Below are 20,798 nucleotides of genomic sequence, written 5' to 3'. Positions count from 1 at the left end.
AGCAAGCAAGAATTTCATTGTCCAATCTGGGACACATGACAATAAAACTCTCTTGACTCTTGACTTGATGTACTTTCAAAACAATCAAATGTAGTATTAATTTAAAAAAACAGAGAGAACTATGTTTAATCTAGAATGACTGCTTCTTTTGCTGGAGGAATTATCTTCAATCAATCAATCAATCAATCAACCTTTATTGTCATCTTGCAAGCAACAGTTGTACAGTGCAAAATGAAAAGACGTTTCCCAGGGAATACCGGAGCATCGCACATGAAATTTAAAACATTTCACACATAATAACACTAAAAAACAATCCAGTCCCTGATGGAACAGTATAAATAGTTAAAAGCAGGTAAAATAACAACGTTAAAATACAGTAAAACCAATCATAAAAATGTCTGGGGCAGCTGATTTGAGTGGCCAGTGCCAGTTATTAAAGTGGCCAGTGCCAGTTATTAAAGTGTCCGTGCCAAGCCGCAGAATCAGGTGACTGTGAGTACAGAGTGACTGTTTAGCAGCCTCACAGCCTGTGGCAGGAAGCTGTTTAGCAGTCTTGTAGTCCGGGCTTTGATGCTGCGATATCTCTTGCCTGATGACAGGAGGTCCAGGTGTATGTGGAGGGGGTGCAGTTTGTCCTTAGCAATTCTCTGAGCTTTTTTCAGACAGCGGCTCTGGAACAGTTCTTGTACCGAGGGTAGGGAGACGTCAATGATCCTCTCTGCTCCCCTCACTACCCTCTGCAGAGCCTTCCTGTCCGAGCAGTTGCAGGTGGAGTACCACGTATTTATGCAGTACGTGAGTACAGACTCCACCGTACCCCTGTAGAAAGTCCTGAGGATGTTGGTGGGGAGTGAGGCCTGTTTTAGTTTCCTCAGGAAGTGCAGTCGCTGATGGGCCCGTTTGACGGTCCCAGTGGTGTTCCTGGACCAGGTGAGGCTGTCTGTAATTTGCACACCGAGGAACTTTATGCTCTCCACTCTCTCCACTGTGGTGCCACTGATGTTGAGGGGTGTATGCTTTGGCTGCGCCCTCCTGAAGTCGACAACCATCTCCTTTGTTTTGTCGACATTTAATTCTAGATTATTTTTGCCGCACCAGTCCACTAGTTGTTTTACTTCCTCCCTGTACATTGATTCGTCATCTCCGCTGATGAGTCCCACCACTGTTGTGTCATCCGCGAATTTTATGATCTTATTGTCCCTGAATATGGCAGCATAGTCATGTGTGAGCAATGTGAACAACAGCGGGCTGAGCACACAGCCTTGAGCGGAGCCGGTGCTCAGCGTGATCGAGCCTGAAGTGTTCTTGCCAACACGGACTGACTGCGGTCTCTCTGTCAGAAAGTCCAAGATCCAGTGACACAGGGTGGTGTTGAGGCCCAGCAGGGTTAGTTTCTCCACAAGTCTCTGTGGGATGATGGTGTTAAACGCTGAGCTGAAGTCAATGTACAGGATTCTGGCGTATGTGTTTTTGTTTTCCAGATGCGTGAGTACTGTGTGCAGCGTGGTAGAGATGGCATCCTCTGTAGAACGGTTGGGGCGATAGGCAAACTGGAGGGGGTCTAACGATGAGGGGAGGCTGGCAGTAATGTGGGGTTTCACCAGGCGTTCAAAACACTTCATTATTATTGGGGTCAAGGCGACAGGGCGGTGGTCATTTAGGCAGGCAACAACTGGTCCCTAATTTTAAGCACAGGCTTAAATTTTAAGCTCATCAATAGGATATTTCTTCCTCTCTCCTCAGAAACCAATTATTTCCAGCAATGATCCATTATATTTCCCTATTTTCAGCAGCTGTAGTTTTTCCTTTTGCTTATAGTTTCAGTAAAATTTAGCTTGTCAAAACATAACCTGGAAGATAACACATTCTGCCCACTCAGTAGCGGTGGGTTGTCCTTGGGTCTCAGATAAACGGATTTAGTTCACTGTAAAACTTCATTTCTAATTAAGATACAGTTACCTGAAACGTTAATTCAACTTCTGTTGCCACAGGTGCAGACTGATCTGCTGAGTATTTCATGCATTTTCTGATTTCATTTTAGAGATCTAGCAACGCATTAAAAAAAAAATAATTGGTTGCTCAAGGTTGTTTTCAAAATCCACGTGGATACAAGAGACATTACTCTTCAATCCTGCATTGATCTTAATTTGTGGTACGTTTTCTTCCTTTTATTTGCATTTTCCTGAATGTTTGCTTCAGTGTTACACCTCATTATCTATGCAAGTAAAGGTTGCTGACAAAACATTTGAACCCAATTCAAAGTCTGACAATATCAGACATCTAAAAGTAATCCCTTCCATCTCTAGTAGGTATATTGAACCCCTGGACAAGCATCAGACACTGGGGACCAAATATCTTTGCTGGGGACAAAAGTGGACTCTGCATCAGAGTCGCCCTGGGACAGCTTGGAATGTTATCGCAGAGCGCTGATCTGATTTGTTAGTCGGTCGATAATTGACGTACGAGGTACCCAATGAACGCTGTCCATCCTTGCAGCGCCTTGACCAATAACGTCCGGGAACTCCGAGGTGGGCGGGACTTTCCCGCTGGTTGTGAGGTACCGGCGACGGGGCAGATGATTGACGTGTAGTTGGACCAATGGGCAACGGGCGAGGCCGGCGGCCCCATCGCCTGGTGACAATGGCGGTCGAAAGGTGGGGGAGCCAATAGGAACAGAGGACTGCGTCACAGAAGGCGGGACTACAGGTATGACGCACAACGGCAACTCCGGAGTTGTTCAGAGGCAGGTAAACAAAATGGCGGCTGCCTAACAACTGAACTCCTGCAGGAGGGAGGAGAGGCGATGCTGCATGGAGCGGAGCAACGGCAACAGCAGCCGGAGGAGCCCGAGGAATCCGAGCCGATCCTGGCGGCTTTCAGAGACTATCTGGAGATGGACGAGGTGGTTGACTACATCAGTGAGAACGACCTGATGGGAGTGGACACTTTCATCCACAGGATAGACTCTACCGACGTGATCTACCAGCCCAGGAAGAAACGGGCCAAGATAATCGGCAAGTACCTGATGGGCGACCTGCTGGGCGAAGGCTCTTACGGCAAAGTCAAGGAGATGCTGGACTCCGAGACCCTCTGCAGGAGGGCCGTCAAAATCCTCAAGAAGAAAAAGCTGCGGAGGATCCCAAACGGGGAGGCGAATGTGAAGAAGTAAGTGTGGCTGGAAGTGTAAAGACTGTGCACACGATGCGGCCCAAGCAGCCCGCTGACAGCCCGCACTGAGGAGGCCCAGGCTGCCCGGTCACTGACAGCCCGCACCCCAGTCCCTGCAGTCTATTCCTCCCCTCGCCTTCTCTCCACCCTCTCTTCCCTCTCCTCACTCTCCTCACACTCGAGCAATTCTTGTTCATTCAGAAGGGTCATCGAGAGGTGAAGCATTGGTCCCTGCAGTTGCAGTCTCCTTAGATGTTGGTTGGACTGTTACCAGAGGAATGGTGCTGCTTTTGTTGGTCTCTCTTCCGTGTACTAAAAGTGAGAAGGGGCAACGAAATAATGTTCTTGGACAGGACTTTATACAGACAATAGGTGCAGGAGTAGGCCATTCGGCCCTTTGAGCCAGCACTGCCATTCAATGTCATCATGGCTGATCATCCACAATCAGTACCCCGTTCCTGCCTTCTCCCCATATCCCCTGACTCTGCTATCTTTAAGAGCCCTATCTAGTTCTCTATTGAAAGTGTCCAGAGAACCGGCCTCCACCGCTCTCTGAGGCAGAGAATTCCACAGACTCACAGCTCTCTGTGAAAATGTGTTTCCTCATCTCCGTTCTAAGTTGATAACATTTTGGGAATGGAAGGAGCAAATTGTAGGGAAATTGTATTTTGGTCTGATATTTTACGAGACATGTTCATAAGGTTAAATTTGCACCATTTAGTTTTTTATTGAAACATCCACTTTTAGTGAAGTTAGAAAATGAATCATTTCAAAACCATGATTGTCAGATTTTTTTCAGTAGTTTACAGTTATTGTTGCCTTAACAACAGTGAAAGAAATTGGAGAGTAACACTTTATGTTTATGATTTTTTTAATAATAAGTATATTCAGTCACGTATGAAGCAACCTACCATCTTTTTTGGCATCTAAAATATAGTCACTAAATAGCTATTTAAGAATTAATAATGATGCATGTATTTTTTAATGAAATAGGTAAACATTCCATGTGAAAAATAATGTTTTTGATTAGGATAAATGCTATCAAGGTCAATTTGATTTTGTAAAAAATATTTCTCACTAAACCTCCCCCCTACACAAAACAAAAATGAGAACAAAATCTAAGTGTATTTTTTAATATTCATACTTTGGCGTTATTCAAAGCTTTTGATCGATTATTATGATTGTAAATTCGGAATTTACACGATTGCTTTTTGGCAACTTTGATGAGGAATTATCTTTGAGACCCTTTAAAGGCCAAGTAGATGATTTAAGGATGGTGGCAGGGTAGGGATCTTTGCATGTTTTTGCAAATTCGCGGTTTAGTAATCCATTAAATGATTTTATCATGAAAGTTGACCTTTCCACGTTTATACATTTCATATTATTTAACATCTTGCAATACATTTCCTATTTTTGTATTGTAATGCAAGTTAATTCAAATTCCTTTTCCCCCCCCCAAACTCTTGAGGCGATAGATCAGTTTAATTTCTCAAGGTTTGGCAAGCTGAAACTTTCAATTATATTTGGCTGCTTGATTAGAAAGTTAGTTTTTGCTCTGCAGTACAGAATTCAAAAGTGTAGAATTAAATTGTTAAAGCTGCTGGTCAACTTTGAAGATTTTGTTTTGTGTTTCATGATAAACAGGAACATTTAATGCTGTGGCTTGAAGTTAAGTATGTTTGGGATTTTTTAAAGCATAACAGATAAAACGTTTAATATGAGTCAACTACATTTAATCTTCCTTTGCCTCGTACCACTGCTGAAATCCCAACCAGTTGGTTATCTCCTGATGAGAATATTCCAATGTTGTTTGAGCAGCCTCTCACTTTCCACCCTGGACAAACTTCAGTTTGACCAAAGCTCTTGTATTATCATCATTCTCACAGAGTCTTGTTCATTTATCATGTTTAAGCATGTTTGTTTATGTTAGCTCTTGAACTAATATAGACCAATAGTTTGAACTTCATGTTCATCTTTCTATTTAAATCTGGCTGTGGCTTGAACTCTTCTGATCTCTGTAACCTTGCTCTAGTATCTTTGTCTGTAACTACTGCAGCTGTGTCATCCTTTGGCATCTCTGAATTCCTCCAGATCTGAATGGTCACTGAATTTTTTTTAATGCAGTTCTGTTTTTTTTTAATGAATAGCTTCTTCTGTTTAAAAAAAAATCCATATGTTCTTGAATTTGCTTAAACGCACCTCCACTGTTTCTTCTGTCCATTCACACTATTTGTGTGAACGGGTAAATCCAAGATACGGCCTGGAAACGTGCCGATCTTCAAGCACCCATTTATACTAATTCTAAACGGGTCCCATGTTTTCCAAACATTTTCTCAAAATATCCTTTGTATTCTGTCACTCACCTCTACACTAGAGGCAATTTACAAAAGCTGATTAACCAATCGACTCACTTGTTTGAGATGTGGGGGGAAACTGGAGCACTTGGAGAAACTCCTGTGGTCATATGGAGAGTGCAAACTCCACGCAGACAGGGCTGGAAGTCAGGAAAGGACCTGGGTGGCCATAGCTACGAGGCAGCAGCTTTGCTGCATGTGCCACCGTGCTGTTCTTGCATGTTCTGAGCTTACCTATATGTATCTTGTTGCAAAGTTTGTGGTTGTATCCATTGGACGAGTTGGGCTGAAGAGCCTGTTTCTGTGCAGCATGACCCTGTGACTTAAGTTACAAAGGTTCTTATTTCACCTTCTGTCCCCCTTTTTGTTGGTATAACTAGGTACTTTTATCTCACACATCCATTGGTTTCAGTCCTAAATTTCAGTTTTCATGGTTCTCTAAGATATTCTCAAACAATTTTGGCCTTGTTCCATGAACAGGCTTTTCTTTAGATGTGAATGTTGAAAGATTAATCTGGATTGGTTTCTGTATCCAATCTATGATATGTTTAGCATATCTGTGAAAAATGTACTTGCATGCTTGTGTAATAATCGGAATAGTATTTTAATACTCTGAATGGAAGATCTATATTTTATATGCAACTTTTCAATTCTTCTGACTGTATTCTATCCTGATGTCTTGCCGGATAATAGCCATTGAAATTGAGATACAAGATTTAAAAACTACATTAGAGGAAAAGAGCCATCAGCTATTACTGTTGGGGGAAAACCCTTCCTGTAGATTTTTTGGATTTTAAAGCTGTCAGGGTTTTTTTTAAGAGACATGACCCACTCACTTTCACTTAAAGATAGCCGAGTCAGGGAATATGGGGTGAAGGCAGGAACGAGGTACTGATTGTGGATGATCAGCCATGATCACATTGAATGGCAGTGCTGGCTTGAAGGGCCGAATGGCCTACTCTTGCACCTTTTATCTATTGTCTATTAAGGCCCAGTCACTGCTGAGGATTTGCTGCTTGAGACCATGACTGTGGACTTGGATGCAAAGGTCTGGGGAGATAAATCCTCCAAGTCAGCACCGATATGTGTGCTTATGGTATCCTGTTGGGGTACGAGGGCTACAAGGTCGGGCCCTCTGTCACCTGCGTTTACTGCTGTCGAGCACTGTTCTTATTTTGTTAGTTATTTGCCAGAACCTTTGTCTAGTTCTTTAAAATTCAAAAACTGGTGACATTACAACAAAGTATCCTCGTGTTCCTGATGAACTGCTAGCTTGGTGGCTGAAAGGAAACTTTAATCTACTGGTGAAAGTGCTATGAGAAGAATTGACAGAATAGCATTGGTGTGTTGATTTCTAAACCTCTGTTTATTGTGGTTTCCTTGTAAATATATACTTAAGTGGCCTCTTCTGTACATTTTGAAAAATGTTTGGTTAAAAGCTGAATTCTAGGGTGAACAGGGCACATAAATTGTGCACCTTTTGGTTCAGCTCAAGAGGCCATGACATGGTCAAGATGAAAGCACAATGACTCTTAGACTGTCAGATATCCTTATTGCACTTAATGCAGAAATTAGGGTACCATGTGCTGAGAAGTATGGAAATGAACTTCATGGTAATGTTGGCAAGCTGGTGGAATAGGTCAGATAGATGGCAAGCAAAATTTAGTGCTTAAAATATGAACTATTAGATTTTTGGTAGAAAAAAACTAGAACAGATATTGCAAACTAGGAGATATAATTCTAAAAGTGATAGAATAATAGTGATATGAGAATTTAGGAATCAGAGTGTATGTTGACAGTTTATTGAAAATGGCTGGATGGGTTGGGAAAATTATGCAGGAGTCTGAGTGCTAGAGCATGACAATCAGGATGAGCCTTTTAGCAACCGCTGGTTTGCCCCAACTGGAGTACTACATACAGTTCTGGGTACCATTTTCACTGAGGGTGCAAATTCTGTGAAACCGCTGCAGAAGAAATTTAGCATTATGATTCCAGGGATGTGAAACTTTAATTCTGTGGAGAGGTTGGGAATGCCCTTGGAGCATGAGGATGTAAGGCAATCTGATGGAGGAATTTAAAATAAGACAGAGTAGACTGGGGGGGAAAAACTCCCGTTGTTGGAACAAATTAGCAGAGATTTAACCCCCCCCCCCCCCAACAAAGTGCTGGACACAAGCTGCTGCTGCTGCACGTAAGAATTTCATTGTTTCGGTTTGGGATATAACAATAAACACTCTTGAGTAACTCAGTGGGTCAGACATCATATCAGACATATATAGGTTAAAGGTGTTTGACAAAAGAACCAAAAAATTACATGAGGAAAACTCCCCCCCCCCCCCCCCATGGTCAATAGTACGGTTCTGGAATGCATAGTGGCAAATTCCATTGGTATGTATAAATGGCAGCTGACTCGGTATCTGATTTTTTTTTTTTTTAAATTTTGAAAGGGGAGAAATTGTAGGAGCATGGAAGAGTAAGAGTAGTCGGAAGGTTCTTGCATGGTGCTGATTCAGGTTTAATGGGCCAAATTGTCACCTATGTTGTAAATGTTCTTTGATTTTGTTGTCACATTTATTCAATATGTTCTCAATGCAGTGTAAATGAGGAAAATAAGAGCCAAAGTTGCATGTTGTGCTATTCTGATTGTGGTTGTGCAGAAAAATAAGGTGTTGCAAAGTCTTTGGTCTGTGAAAATAATAAACGAGTTTGGTATTCCAAAAAAGGCAAGAAATCATGGGAATTGTCAAAGGTCATTTGTGATAAAGAAAAAGGGATTTGTCAAAGGTCATTCGTGATAACGAAGCACTGGCTGTATAAACTGTATAAATTCTTATCTTTATTCATAATTTATATGTAAAAATATATTTAATCTGAGGAACGGGGCTGCCAGGTAGTGGGAGAGCGAGGTGTAACAGTGAGAGAGAGGGGGCAGATGCGAGTGGGAGACAGGGGGAGAGATTGAACCGGCGGAGAGACATTCTCAGCACCTGAGTTGCTGCATGTGTACAGACCTGCGTTTCATCCGTAGTCAGGGACGAACCCAGGTCTCCGGCGCTGCAAGCGCTGTTGAATTGCTACTGAACCGTCTCTGTCCCCTCCCGAGTGTCCCTTCCCTGCCTGGGGATGGCCGGAGATGTCCGGGGTGATCCTAGACTGACGGGACACCGGCTTGGAGCAGTGGTGGCCCCAGGCTTACAGCCACAGCTGAGAAAACCTATTCCAGCTCAACTCTGCCTGTCCCGCCGGGTTAACTGACAGCCTTGGACTGATGGGATACCGGCCCAGAGCAGTGGTGGCTACAACCATTGCGGGGAAGCGCTAACTCCAGCTTAACTCTGCTCCAACTCCCGAGGAATCCGTTCCCCGACGGGCCGGGGATCGTCAGCTGCACCTCTCGCCTTATCCTGTCGCTGTTGGTTAACCCCCTCGGTGTCGGCGAAAGCCGAGCACCAGTCATCAATGGGGATACACTCAAAATGCTGCAGTAACTCAGCGGGACAGGCAGCATCTTTGGAGAAAAGGAATAGGTGACGTTTCGGGTCGAGACTCTTCTCCAGAGATGTTGCCTGACCCGCTGAGATACCGCAGATATTTTGTGTGTATCCCCGTTGATGACAGGTGCTCGGCTTTCGCCGGCACTGATGGGATTAACCGACAGCCACTGGATAAAGCGAGAGGTGCAGCTCACGGTCCCCGGCTCGTCGGGAACGGGTTCCTCGGGAGTTGGAGCAGAGTTGAACTGGAGTTAGCGCTTCTTCTCCCTGCTGGCGGTAAGCCTGGGGCTGCCACTGCTCCGGGCAAGTGTCCCTGTTCAGTCAGGGTCACACCAGACATATCCGGATGCCCCCGGACAGGGATGGGACACTCGGGAGGGGACGGGGACGGTCCAGTAGCAATTCAACAGCGCTTGCAGCGGGTTCAATCCTGACCGGGATCGATCCTGACTACGGATGAAACGCAGGTCTGTATACATGCAGCAGCTCAGCTGCTAAGAATGTTTATCTCAAGTGACCTATGACCTGGGCATGCGCTGTTGAAATACCAAACTCGCTTATTGAAGCTAATCTTTTTTTGGTGTTTTCCTCCTGGTAATGATGAGAAGCTTTTGAGTGAACGTCCAGTGTTTGATCAAATGGTTTTAATGCAATATAACATTACTGATTAAAAATACATTTTCATTTTAGATTAATTGTTTTCTGAATTTCATTGGAATTTAGTTACGCTCAGAGTATTGAAAAAGACTTGCTTTGCAAAATGCAAGACGAAGGAGCAAAAGAAGAATAGAAAGAAATATCCATCTATGGCACATTTCTTGAGATGCATCTGTGAGATATATTGGTCAAACATTTTCTTGTTACCATAAAAACTGTTTAGTCCAATGATTCGATGCCAGCTCCTAGTAGTCGAATCCCATTCCTGCGCTTTCCACTTAGCCCTGAAAATGTTCTCCTAAGTTTCCTATAACCATTGATCCTTGCTGCCAGTGAAAACAAGGTCATAGCTATTTTGTGTAGTTTTATTAAAAAAGTGGTTTCTCCTCTCATTCCCTTGTCCTCTTACTTGCATGCAAGTGGAACTGCCACAATGTTCAACATTTGCTTGAGAGCTCCTGAAATGTTGGAAGGCCCCATGTTTTTACTGTGTTGAACCATTTATTGCTAGAGAGTGTTGTCATCAAGCAGGGGTGTCTTGGTAGAAGACCTTTATTTTGCAGATATTACTGTAATGATCTCAAATGTTGAATGTGTACTACAGCTTGGTAAGTGGAGGTATAGGTGAATTTGGGCATTGGATGTGAACTGCCTCCTTGTGCCTCTATCGTCTTGGTACACCTAAAGTGCTGTATGTAAGGGAGGTTCAGGTTATAGATCCTGGGATAATGAAGAATGCACATTTATTTCCAAGTGTGTATGGTGTACAAATTGGGAATGGCTGTGCAATTTGTGGGTGGTGGTTTTCCTATGTATATGCTACCCTTGCTTTCGTTGGTGATGGAGGTCTTGGATTTGAGAGGCTGTTTTAAAAGAGCATAGGTGAGTGAGATACATTTTGTCCATAGTGCACACTGCAGCTACATATTGTCAGGTCGCAGAGGATAAATGTTTACCATAGGGGTTTGGGTGCTAAGATGGTGCATTCGATGGCATTGAGCATATTGAGTTTTGCCAGCACTGTGCTCATGCCAGCAAGTTGTGAAGATGCCTTCATGCTCCTGTCTGATGCTTTGGATGCTGGAAAGCCTTCTGGGTGTTGGATAGTAAGTCAATTACTACTGAACACCCAATCACCATTTGCTGTAAATGTCGTTAAAGATCTTTGTAAATCATTGATGCACTTGCTACAAATTAAAAGGTTCAGATAGTTTATCTGTGGTTCCCTGAGCCTGATCTGATCTGTCTTGTTGACATTGAAAGCATGTCTTTATGATGCACGTCTCTTGATTCATAATGTTGGCTGAAGCCCAGTTGGTGTTTTTTTGGATATCAATCAAGAGAGACTGATCTCCATTTGAAGTCAATCATTGAAGCAAGACCTTGGGAAGATGCAGAAATACCCATGTTTTTACTTTGTAGTATAGAACACCACAAAGTGCAGGCCCTTCAGCCACAACGCCACTGTGCTGAACTTGAGGGCAACTAATCTCATCTGCCTATATGTATATCCATATCCATGTGCCTATTTAAAATAGAAGAAGGGTCCTGATCTGAAATATGGTCTTTCCATGCACTCCAGAGATACTTCAGCACTCTGTGTTTTACCCAACATAATAGCATCTACATTTCCTTGTGTTTCCTGCCTATCAAAAAGCCTCTTAAATGCTACTATTGTACTTGCCTCCACCACCATCCCCAACAGTGCATTCCAGGCACCCACCCACCACCATTGATGTATAGAAAAAAACCATACCCTACACATCTCCTTTTAATCTCTGCCCCTCTCACTTGAAAGCTATGCCCTCAAATCTTTGACATTTCCATCCTAGGAAAAAAGGTTCTGCCTGTCGAGTCTATCCATGCCTCTCATAATTTTATATATTTCTCTTGGGTCTCTTCTCAGCATCTAGAGAAATGGTTAATGGCTAATGGTCAGTGAAAACAAACATTCTGGCCACTATTGCAGCAATGGTTGCACTGTTTACTCTGCAAATCTGTAAAAGTGTTTTCCATATTGCAAGAGTACTTAAATGGCTGTTAAGTGCTTTGAAATGTTTCAAGCTGGTATTACATAAATGTTCCTTTGTCAAGATAGATGTCTGAGTGCATGAAGGTTTTATGGAATATAGATGTCTTTGTTTCAGACTTGTAATATATATATTTTAAGGAAATTAATTTTGACATTTCAAAAATCAACGTATTGTAATTGAAAAAATTTTGGACTGTAGGATTTCGATAAAGAGAACTTTATCTTCCAGAGTGATACTTCATTTTCATAATTTGTTATCAGTAAAATACCGACCAGTCACTCTGACACTTAATAATTATTCTACGTTAACCAAACCAGATTTGTCTTCAGCAATGCTGATTACAGTTTCCATTATAACCTGTTACAGATCATACATGATCAGTTTAGCCTTCATCGTTTAATGATTTAAAAAAAAAAATAGACATGCGTTTAACCTTCTTTGACAGCTGTGAAACTGTATTAATGTAAAGCTGATTATCTTTGACCCTGATATTACAGAGCATTGTGCACTGTACTTGAACTGAATAAACTGTTCTTGTTTCACAATTCTATGACTGTATATAAATGCCCTTGTTTCCCAGGTCTACTGTATTTTAAAACAAGTTAAACTAGTTCTATGCAATGTAGTTTATCAGAAGGGAACAATTAAGTATTTTAATTTTGTTTTGCTGTTGTTTACATCAGCCTTCTGATTTTTTTTCAAACTTGTTATTTGTATAGAAACAAGGATGGTTTAAGTAAAAGTTAATATAGGGAAATTTTAAACCCTGGTTGGGGACAGAAGCCTAGGGTGTGCTTGTACTGTAACTATAACTATCATTATTGTTTGGATATACATCAGTCAGCTTTCATATGTGCCAAGCAATACATATTACTCTACCATTTGATACTTGAGCCATAAACATAAACATCCCGAATTCTCTCGTAACTTCTTTGGTTTTTGATTTCAACCAACTCCTTGAGTAAGTACTCGGATTAACCTGGATCTGTTACCACACCATTCTACAAGCAGTTAGATTGCAAATCAGCCATTGAATGTTGGAGCAGGGATGAGGGGCTAAATGGCCTGTTCTCTGCTTAATCCTGAATTTTGACAAAGATTGTCATTTTCATGAGTGCAGCACTGCATGTTTTTACTTCCACTTATTTCACAGCTGCTAGAATATTTGTGCATCTGGTCTTTAACCCCAAAAATTCAGAGTTTCAACCTTTGTTAACCTTTTTGAAACTGATTCGTATTCCCATCTTCATTACTATTTGCCTTCATTTGTTTCCTGTTCCAGTTATTTCAAGAGTTAGATTTTCATATCCTGCAACGTAAATTCCAGCCTGAATCTTTTTCCCTTTATTCATCTGATATCCTTTGCAAGCTCTCTTCAGCCCGCCACCACTGGCAGAAGCTTCATTTTCCTCAAACTACTTACTCTTCACTGGATGATTTTTGGTTCTTTCAAGTGCTTTTAGATGTTGTGTGCTGCTATTTGTACGTTAATAGAATTGAATTGTGGATTAGAATTGCAAGTTGTATTGTTTCAATGGCATTTACTGGAGCATTAATTGCTGAAGGCAGCTGAAGTATTTTCTCTGAAGTGGAAGTGAGCACAATTTTTCTTTTTTATCTTCAGATAACCATGAGATATTATAAAAGGATGAAAAGCCTTTAAGGAGGGGGGGGGGGAGGGGCTATGGGTAAAACTTCTACTTTAATATTTCTTTTAGGTATTGAAAGAGGCCATGTGCCTTTTTGAGTGTGATGGCTTTCAGAGCAATCTCATTCCTCCACTTCCCCATAAACTATTCTATCACACAGGCCCACTAACAAATCCCCACCAGCTGCCAATGCTCAGAATAAATTAGTGGCCTATTAACTTATCAACTAGCACCACTTGGTCATAAAGAAAACATGCAAACTCCACACACTCAACAACCAAGCTCAGAAATTTACCAGATCTGTGACAGCTATCAAACTTTGCAGTGCCACTTTCATAGAATGGTGAAGGTCACTGTCCCATACTTATTTTCCCATACATTCCCCACTGCAGGCAGTTTATCTGACATCCCCATTTGAACATGTAGGGACGACTGAACTATTTTCATACAAGGTATTTGCAGCAGGCAGAGAGCAGAAACATCTGAACAGCTTGGTTGGATTATCCTTTTACAAATATATTTTCTAGCAACAATAAATTGAGAAAGGTATTATGATTTAATGTTATAAATTATTGTGGTGTTGCAGCAAATACACAATAAAAAAAATATTTATAGAAAACATAAGGTGACAAATTGTTTGGCCTTGCCTTGCTATCAGACAAGTGTTAAGCAAACCAAAACACAATGGGCAAAATAAGGGCAGGCTTGAGCATGTGAAATGGAGAATTGGTCTGATAACTGTTGGCTTCAGAAAACAACATCTTCCAAAATGGGCCTCACCCACCTTTCTGATTTCCTCAAATGTTGCACATTAGGTTTTCAGTGTTTATGTAGAGCAATTTGTCAAACCAGGAGAATAATTCTCCCCCAATAAGCCAGGGTATATTGCATGAATCGTTGTACTGCTTTTGCCACTTTTATCTACATCAGTTTGTTAATTTTGGATCTGAAACAAATGCATTCAGATGTTATTTTTGCTTTAATTATTTTTTTCAGTTATGTTAATGTTAAATTAGGCTGGTTTCTGTAGCTTGAATTCCTTGGCCCAGAGACAAACAACCCCCCAAAATAACCTTTGGAATTTGAGCCATAAACATTTGTGATTTAAAAAAAAAGCTCTAGTGATCCCAGACTGCAGGATTACATGATTTGATAATGTTGCCGGTTTGTTTTCAGTGTTTTGTGGTCTTGCAACGGGGAATTCAGAGAGCTTCTGTTATGTTGATTGTCCTTTATACCTATTTCAGGTAATTGGTAGGCCATATTGTGCACACAGTTATTTTGAGTAGAAGTACATGATTATGGTCTGAGTATGTGCGAGTGGAAAGATGAAAATGTGTTTTTCATATGCTCTATTTTCCTCAATGCCAAGATTTGGTGTGGGGTTGATTGGTGAAATTAATATCCTTTTTTAAGAAACAAAGATAAGATTCAGATTCAGATTCAACTTTAATTGTCATTGTCAGTGTACAGTACAGAGACAACGAAATGCAGTTAGCATCTCCCTGGAAGAGCGACATAGAATATGATTTCAGTAAATAAATCTATTTACATGTATACAGACATAGTGTTTGTCCTGTGGGAGGAGTGTCCAGAGGGGGGGGTGATTGGCAGTCACCAAGGTACATTGTTGAGTAGTGTGACAGCCGCAGGGAAGAAGCTGTTCCTGGACCTGCTGGTCCGGCAACGGAGAAACCTGTAGCGCCTCCCGGATGGTAGGAGGGTAAACAGTCCATGGTTGGGGTGAGAGCAGTCCTTGGCGATGCTGAGCGCCCTCCGCAGACAACACTTGCTTTGGACAGACTCAATGGAGGGGAGCGAGGAACCGGTGATGTGTTGGGCAATTTTCACCACCCTCTGCAGTGCTTTCCGGTCGGAGACAGAGCAGTTGCCATACCATACTGTGATACAGTTGGTAAGGATGCTCTCGATGGTGCAGCGGTAGAGGTTCACCAGGATCTGAGGAGACAGATGGACTTTCTTTAATCTCCTCAGGAAGAAGAGACGCTGGTGAGCCTTCTTGACCAGAGTTGAGGTATTGTGGGTCCAAGAGAGGTCATCGGAGATGTTGACCCCCAGGAACCTGAAGCTGGAAACACGTTCCACCTCCGTCCTGTTGATGTGGATGGTGGTGTGCGTGCCGCCCCTAGACTTCCTGAAGTCTACAATGAGCTCCTTGGTCTTCTTGGAGTTAAGGGCCAGGTTGTTGTCAGCGCACCATGCTGCTAGGAGCTGGACCTCCTCCCTATAGGTTGACTCATCGTTGTTGCTGATGAGGCCAATCACCGTTGTATCATCTGCATACTTGATGATGGTGTTAGTACCATGTACAGGTGTGCAGTCGTAGGTGAAGAGGGAGTAGAGGAGGGGGCTCAGCACACAGCCCTGTGGAATGCCGGTGTTCAGGGTGAGGGTTGAAGAGGTGTGCTTGTCTAACCTAACAGACTGGGGTCTGTTGGTTAGAAAGTCCAGTATCCAGTTGCAGAGGGAGGGGTCGATGCCCAGGTTACCGAGTTTGGTGATCAGTTTAGAGGGTATAATGGTGTTGAATGCTGAGCTGTAATCGATGAACAGCATTCTTACGCAAGTGTCTCTGCTGTCGAGGTGGGAGAGGGCGGAGTGAAGTGCCATTGAGATGGCATCCTCCGTACTCCTATTCTTGCGGTAGGCAAACTGATAGGTGTGCGGTAAGATGATGTGAGAGGTAAGATTTGAATGAGAACGATTAGCAAATTTGCTGATGATACAAAAATGGGTGGTTTTGCAGATAGTGAGATGGTTGTGAAAGATTGCAGCAGGATCTTGATCGATTGGCCAGATGGGCTGAGGAGTGGTTATTGGAATTTAATACAGAGGAGTGTGAGGTGGTGCAATTTGGGCTGTCTAACAAGGGCATGACCTACACAGTGAATGGTAGACCTCTAAAGAGTGTTGTAGAGCCGAGTAGTTGTAGAGTAGAACAGAGGGATCTAGCAGTGCAGGTGCATAGTTCCTTGAAGGTCAAGTCGCAGGTAGATAAGGTGGTCAAAAAGGCTTTTGGCACATTGGCCTTCATCAGTTAGAGTATTGAGTATAGATGTTGGGAGGTCATGTTGCAGTTGCATAAGACCACATTTAGAGTATTGTGTTCAGTTCTGGGCACCATGTTATAGGAAAGATATTGTCAAGCTTGAAAGGGTTCAACGAAGATTGATGAGGATGTTACAGGAATAGAGAGTGTGAGCTAGAGGGTTGAGTAGGCTGAGTCTCTATTGCTTGGAGCACAGGAGGATGATAGGTGACCTTATGGACGTGTATAAAATCATGAGAGGAAAGAAATCGGGTAGATGCACAGAAATCCTTGCCCAGAGTAGGGGAATCGAGGACCTGAGGACATAGGTTCAAGGTGTAGGGGGAAAGATTTAATAGGAATCTGAGGGGTAACTTTTTCACACAAAGGGTGGTGGGTGTATGGAACAAACTGTCAGAGGGGGTAGTTGAGGCTGGGACTATCCTATCGTTTAATAAACAGTTAGACAGGTACATGGATAGGACAAGTTTGGAGGGATAAGGACCAAATGCAGGCAGGTGGGATTAATGGAACTGGGACATGTTGGCCAGTGTGAGCGAGTTGAGCCGAAGGGACTGGTTTCATGCTGTATCACTCTATGATTTCTACAGACACACAAGGCTGCAGTAACACAGCGGGACCAGCAGTATCTCTGGAAAGAAGGAATAGGTGATGTTTCAGGTCGAGACCCTTCTTCAATAAAGGTCTCGACCCAAAAGTTCACCCATTCCTTCTCTCTGGGGATGCGGTCTATCCCACTGTTACTCCAGCATTTTGTGTCTATTTTCGGTGTTAACCAACATCTGCAGTTCCTTCCTTCGACATGGTGTCTCCAGAACCCTGTGGAAGCTACCTGGCTTGAAGAGGTATTTATTCTAGGTTGAGTGATTTTATGAGGAATGCCACATGGTGATGAACACATTTTATTGTTAATGAAAGGCAAGAACTCAAACTGAGTAATTTTAATAGTATTTAGAATATTTACTTTAAGATGTAGAAGATTATTTTTCCCCATCCTGAAATCTTCTTTGTATTTAACTATTTACTTGCTTGTAGAAGAATTTTAATTCTCAAGCTTCACTTTTTTTTAAGCAATTTGTTGATCTATTTGTTCTTTTCAATTAATTTTGCAGAAATATTAAAATAAATGACCATAGGATGGGTTTTGTGGACTAATGTTTGAATCCACCTGTGGATTCATCTAAATTTGATAAGAATTCAAATAGCCATCAGACTACTTGCAGCAAGAATAAATAGAGAAATCAGAAAATTGTGCAGGACAGTAGTAATTAATTGTTTACGATTCTTCAGAGCAGGAGCCACTCTGCAAGTGGCTACCTATTCCAAGTACATATGTTATAACTTCTAAAACATTCTCAGGCAGCTCTACAGAATTATTTTGCAGAAAGTTTTTTCTTAATCTTTGAATATAGCTTGAAACACTTTCCTGGAAAGCCTTGGAGGACAAAATAAAACCAGCTTGTTGACTGGATGGACAGAATAATAATGACACTGGTTACAGACCTCTGCATGCATCCCATTTCTATTAACATACAATGACCCCAGTTTGCCATGTTAATTCATACTTTTATGATTATTGTGTAGAGTTAATTTTAAGACGTTATAAATCAGCAGAAGAAAATGTGTCAACTGACCCAGCTTCACTGTCGGTGCATTGTAGAATACTAACAATGAGGTTATTTAAAATCAGTCCCTTGGAGACATTGACGGTATGTGATGCTTTCTGTGGAAAAACAAGTGATGAATAAGCAGCTAAAAATATTTTCAAGCAAAGTATGTAATAAAGTTTATTTTTCAAAGACCCTATCCCAGTTTATTAGTTAATAATCATTGCCATATGTAATTGAAAACCCATCACCTTGACTCAAAGCATGCAAGGATGGTAATGTTACGAAATCCCAAAAAAAACTTCTTTAAACAATATAACAGTACAAACAAAACATGAGAAAATAAACATATTTAAATCAATACCTTTTCCATTTTCATTTTCAATAATTCTCAAATAAATGTAACTTTTTGAAGGGCCTCTGGATGCTTCTGTTTTTTAAATGATCTCCTGGGATCAATGATTGCAGAGACAGGCTATATGAGAATTGTAAACTGCGGATAATTCTAAATATGACCTTATAGCCCAGTAGTTCTAAAATTGTGGATACTCAAACACCATTTCTAAACTTAAATTGATATTTAATAGGCAAAATGCTGGTTTATTTTACTTTTAAAGAGTTACTCGTTTCATAATTGTCGTTGTCCAGTATGTTGGTCAATCCATGACTTTTTCTGAATATTTGTCAAATACTTTGGAATGAGTGAAGCCTTGCCTCTTTTGACTTGCAGATTTGTTTATTTTCAACCCTGTCCACATACAGTTAAAACAACTTTTGATACAGTAATGCAATATAGAAGTGGTCAGAAACTTCCCAAACTAAATACTCATTTAGGTTTACTAGGCATTTATCCTAGTATACCATTTACTTACTAGAATGTTCTTGCAGTTCCAGGATTTGTGACTATAAGTGCGTTTGTTCTGCTGTTGAAATGCCAGACGCCAAATAAACTTGGAAGGTTCTTGACAGCTCTTTAATTTATTTCTGTCTGCTCTTCCCTCTTGAAATGGTGTTGCCCAGCTGGAAGCCTAATTTGAGAACAATATTCAATTTCTCCTTTACGTTGTAATATGTATCAAAAAAAGACTACAATATATTAAGCATGGTGACTTGCAGTTTCTAGGGATATTGGGCAATATGTATTAAATTGTTCTAATAATAATAAATTTTGTTTTCGGGCGCCTTTCAAAGTCTCAAGGACACCTTACAGAAATTAACAGAAGAGAAAAAAACATATAGTCGGAGTAAAAAGAATAATAAGGACATCACCAATACACAAATTAAAGACAGCTCCAAATCGCTCCAAAGACAAAAAATCAAAAAACACAATGTGAAGAGAGAGCAGCGGCAGCTAAAGCGCGCCAGCGTCCGCTCTCCCTTCCGACAGCCATCTTGGACACAGACTAACATGTTTACTTACACACAAAAAAATCATCCCCCCACAGTGGATACCACTGTGGGGGAAGGCACAATGTCCAGTCCCCATCCCCAGTTCACCCAAAGTCAGGCCTATTGAGGCCAACGCTATTGCCTCTACGGAGGCCCGATGTTCCTGGCCGTTCTGGCCGGGTGGTGTTGCCCCGGCGTCGGGAGAGTCCTCACAGCGGCTGGGCCACCTGGAACGGCCGCTTCCTAGCCTGGGACCGCGGCTTCCGAAGCCGACAAGGCCGCGCCGGGTTGGAGCTCCCAGGCTCCCGATGTTTGAGTCGGCGCCGCCCGCTCCGCTCCGCAGACCCGCAGCCCGGAGGTGTTGATCTCGGCGGTCCAGCTCACCGGAGCTCCAGCGCGTCGATCCAGCGCGGCGACCCAGGCAAGGCATCGCCCGCTCCGCTCCGCGATAGCGCTCCAGCGCTGTGCCGCCAACGAAGCCGAGGTGCTGGGCGGTCCCCGCCAGGAAACGGCGCTCCACACCCGCTGGTAGGCCACGAGGACGGGTCGACGGGTCGACGGGGCAGCCCGGAGATAAAGCTGCCTCACCGACCAGGTAGGGACCTAGAAGTATAATTACCCCCTTCCCCCCACATTAAGAAGTCCATTTCTCCAACAGACGAAGAACAAGACTTACTAAAAACTTTAACAACAAAAAAGAATTAAACGGACGGCTGCTGGTTAGCAGCCGTTCACCAAGATGGCTCCAAGATGGTTCTGCACATTCATTTTATGAGCAATGGGACAGATTAAATATAATTGCATTCCCACAATGAGAAGTGTAGACACAGTGCTTGGTGCAAGCGGCATGCTCATCGTTATGATCACTGGCTGCACAGCAGTGATCTTATTTGAAGTAGAATGCTCATTCTAAGTACGCAAGCTTCAGAAATTACATGGGCGTTGATCAGAAGGGCATGTTAAATTTCCTTCCTCACATTAAGTTATGAGGCCCATCCTTTCTTTTGTAGTATGTACAATCCAGTGTCTTTGGGGAGTCTGCTTCTGAATAATCATAACATCCTTTGGATCATTTTCTGTGTTTTTTTTTGAGTAAGTGCCACTTACATTATGGTAGAAGTGCAAGGAGGAGGTTCCAAGAAGAACCACATCCTCATCAGTGGCAGAGGATAACATATAAATGCCAAAGACAGTGGTGAAATATTTCAAACCATGTTGAGTTGAAAGTGACAAGGAATATTTCCTCCTGAAATCTCCACCATCTCAGAAATTAGTCTTCAGTCAATTGGATTCACTCTACCTAATACTAAGAAACTGCTGAATGCACTATATATATGGCAAGGTATAAGAGATCGCATCTCTACTGTACTCTGAAAA

General features: G+C 42.2%; 1 protein-coding gene across 5 annotated transcripts in view; it reads left to right on the top strand.

The window, feature by feature from the left end:
• Nucleotides 1-2,712: 2,712 nt before the first annotated feature.
• The window catches only part of stk11 (serine/threonine kinase 11), an 88,373-nt gene continuing 70,287 nt past the window's right edge, over nucleotides 2,713-20,798 (top strand). For 4 of the 5 annotated variants that reach the window (XM_033046541.1, XM_033046540.1, XM_033046538.1 and 1 more), the window contains exon 1: nucleotides 2,714-3,165. In XM_033046541.1, the coding sequence (XP_032902432.1) occupies nucleotides 2,804-3,165 (362 nt within the window). In that variant the 5' untranslated portion in view covers nucleotides 2,714-2,803. Of the gene's footprint in view, nucleotides 3,166-20,798 lie in introns of all 5 variants that reach the window. The other variant, XM_033046542.1, reaches the window with a different exon arrangement.

Source organism: Amblyraja radiata, chromosome 29, assembly GCF_010909765.2.
Source record: "Amblyraja radiata isolate CabotCenter1 chromosome 29, sAmbRad1.1.pri, whole genome shotgun sequence".
Taxonomy (NCBI): Eukaryota; Metazoa; Chordata; class Chondrichthyes; order Rajiformes; family Rajidae; genus Amblyraja; species Amblyraja radiata.
This window is presented reverse-complemented; position numbering and strand designations above follow the sequence as displayed.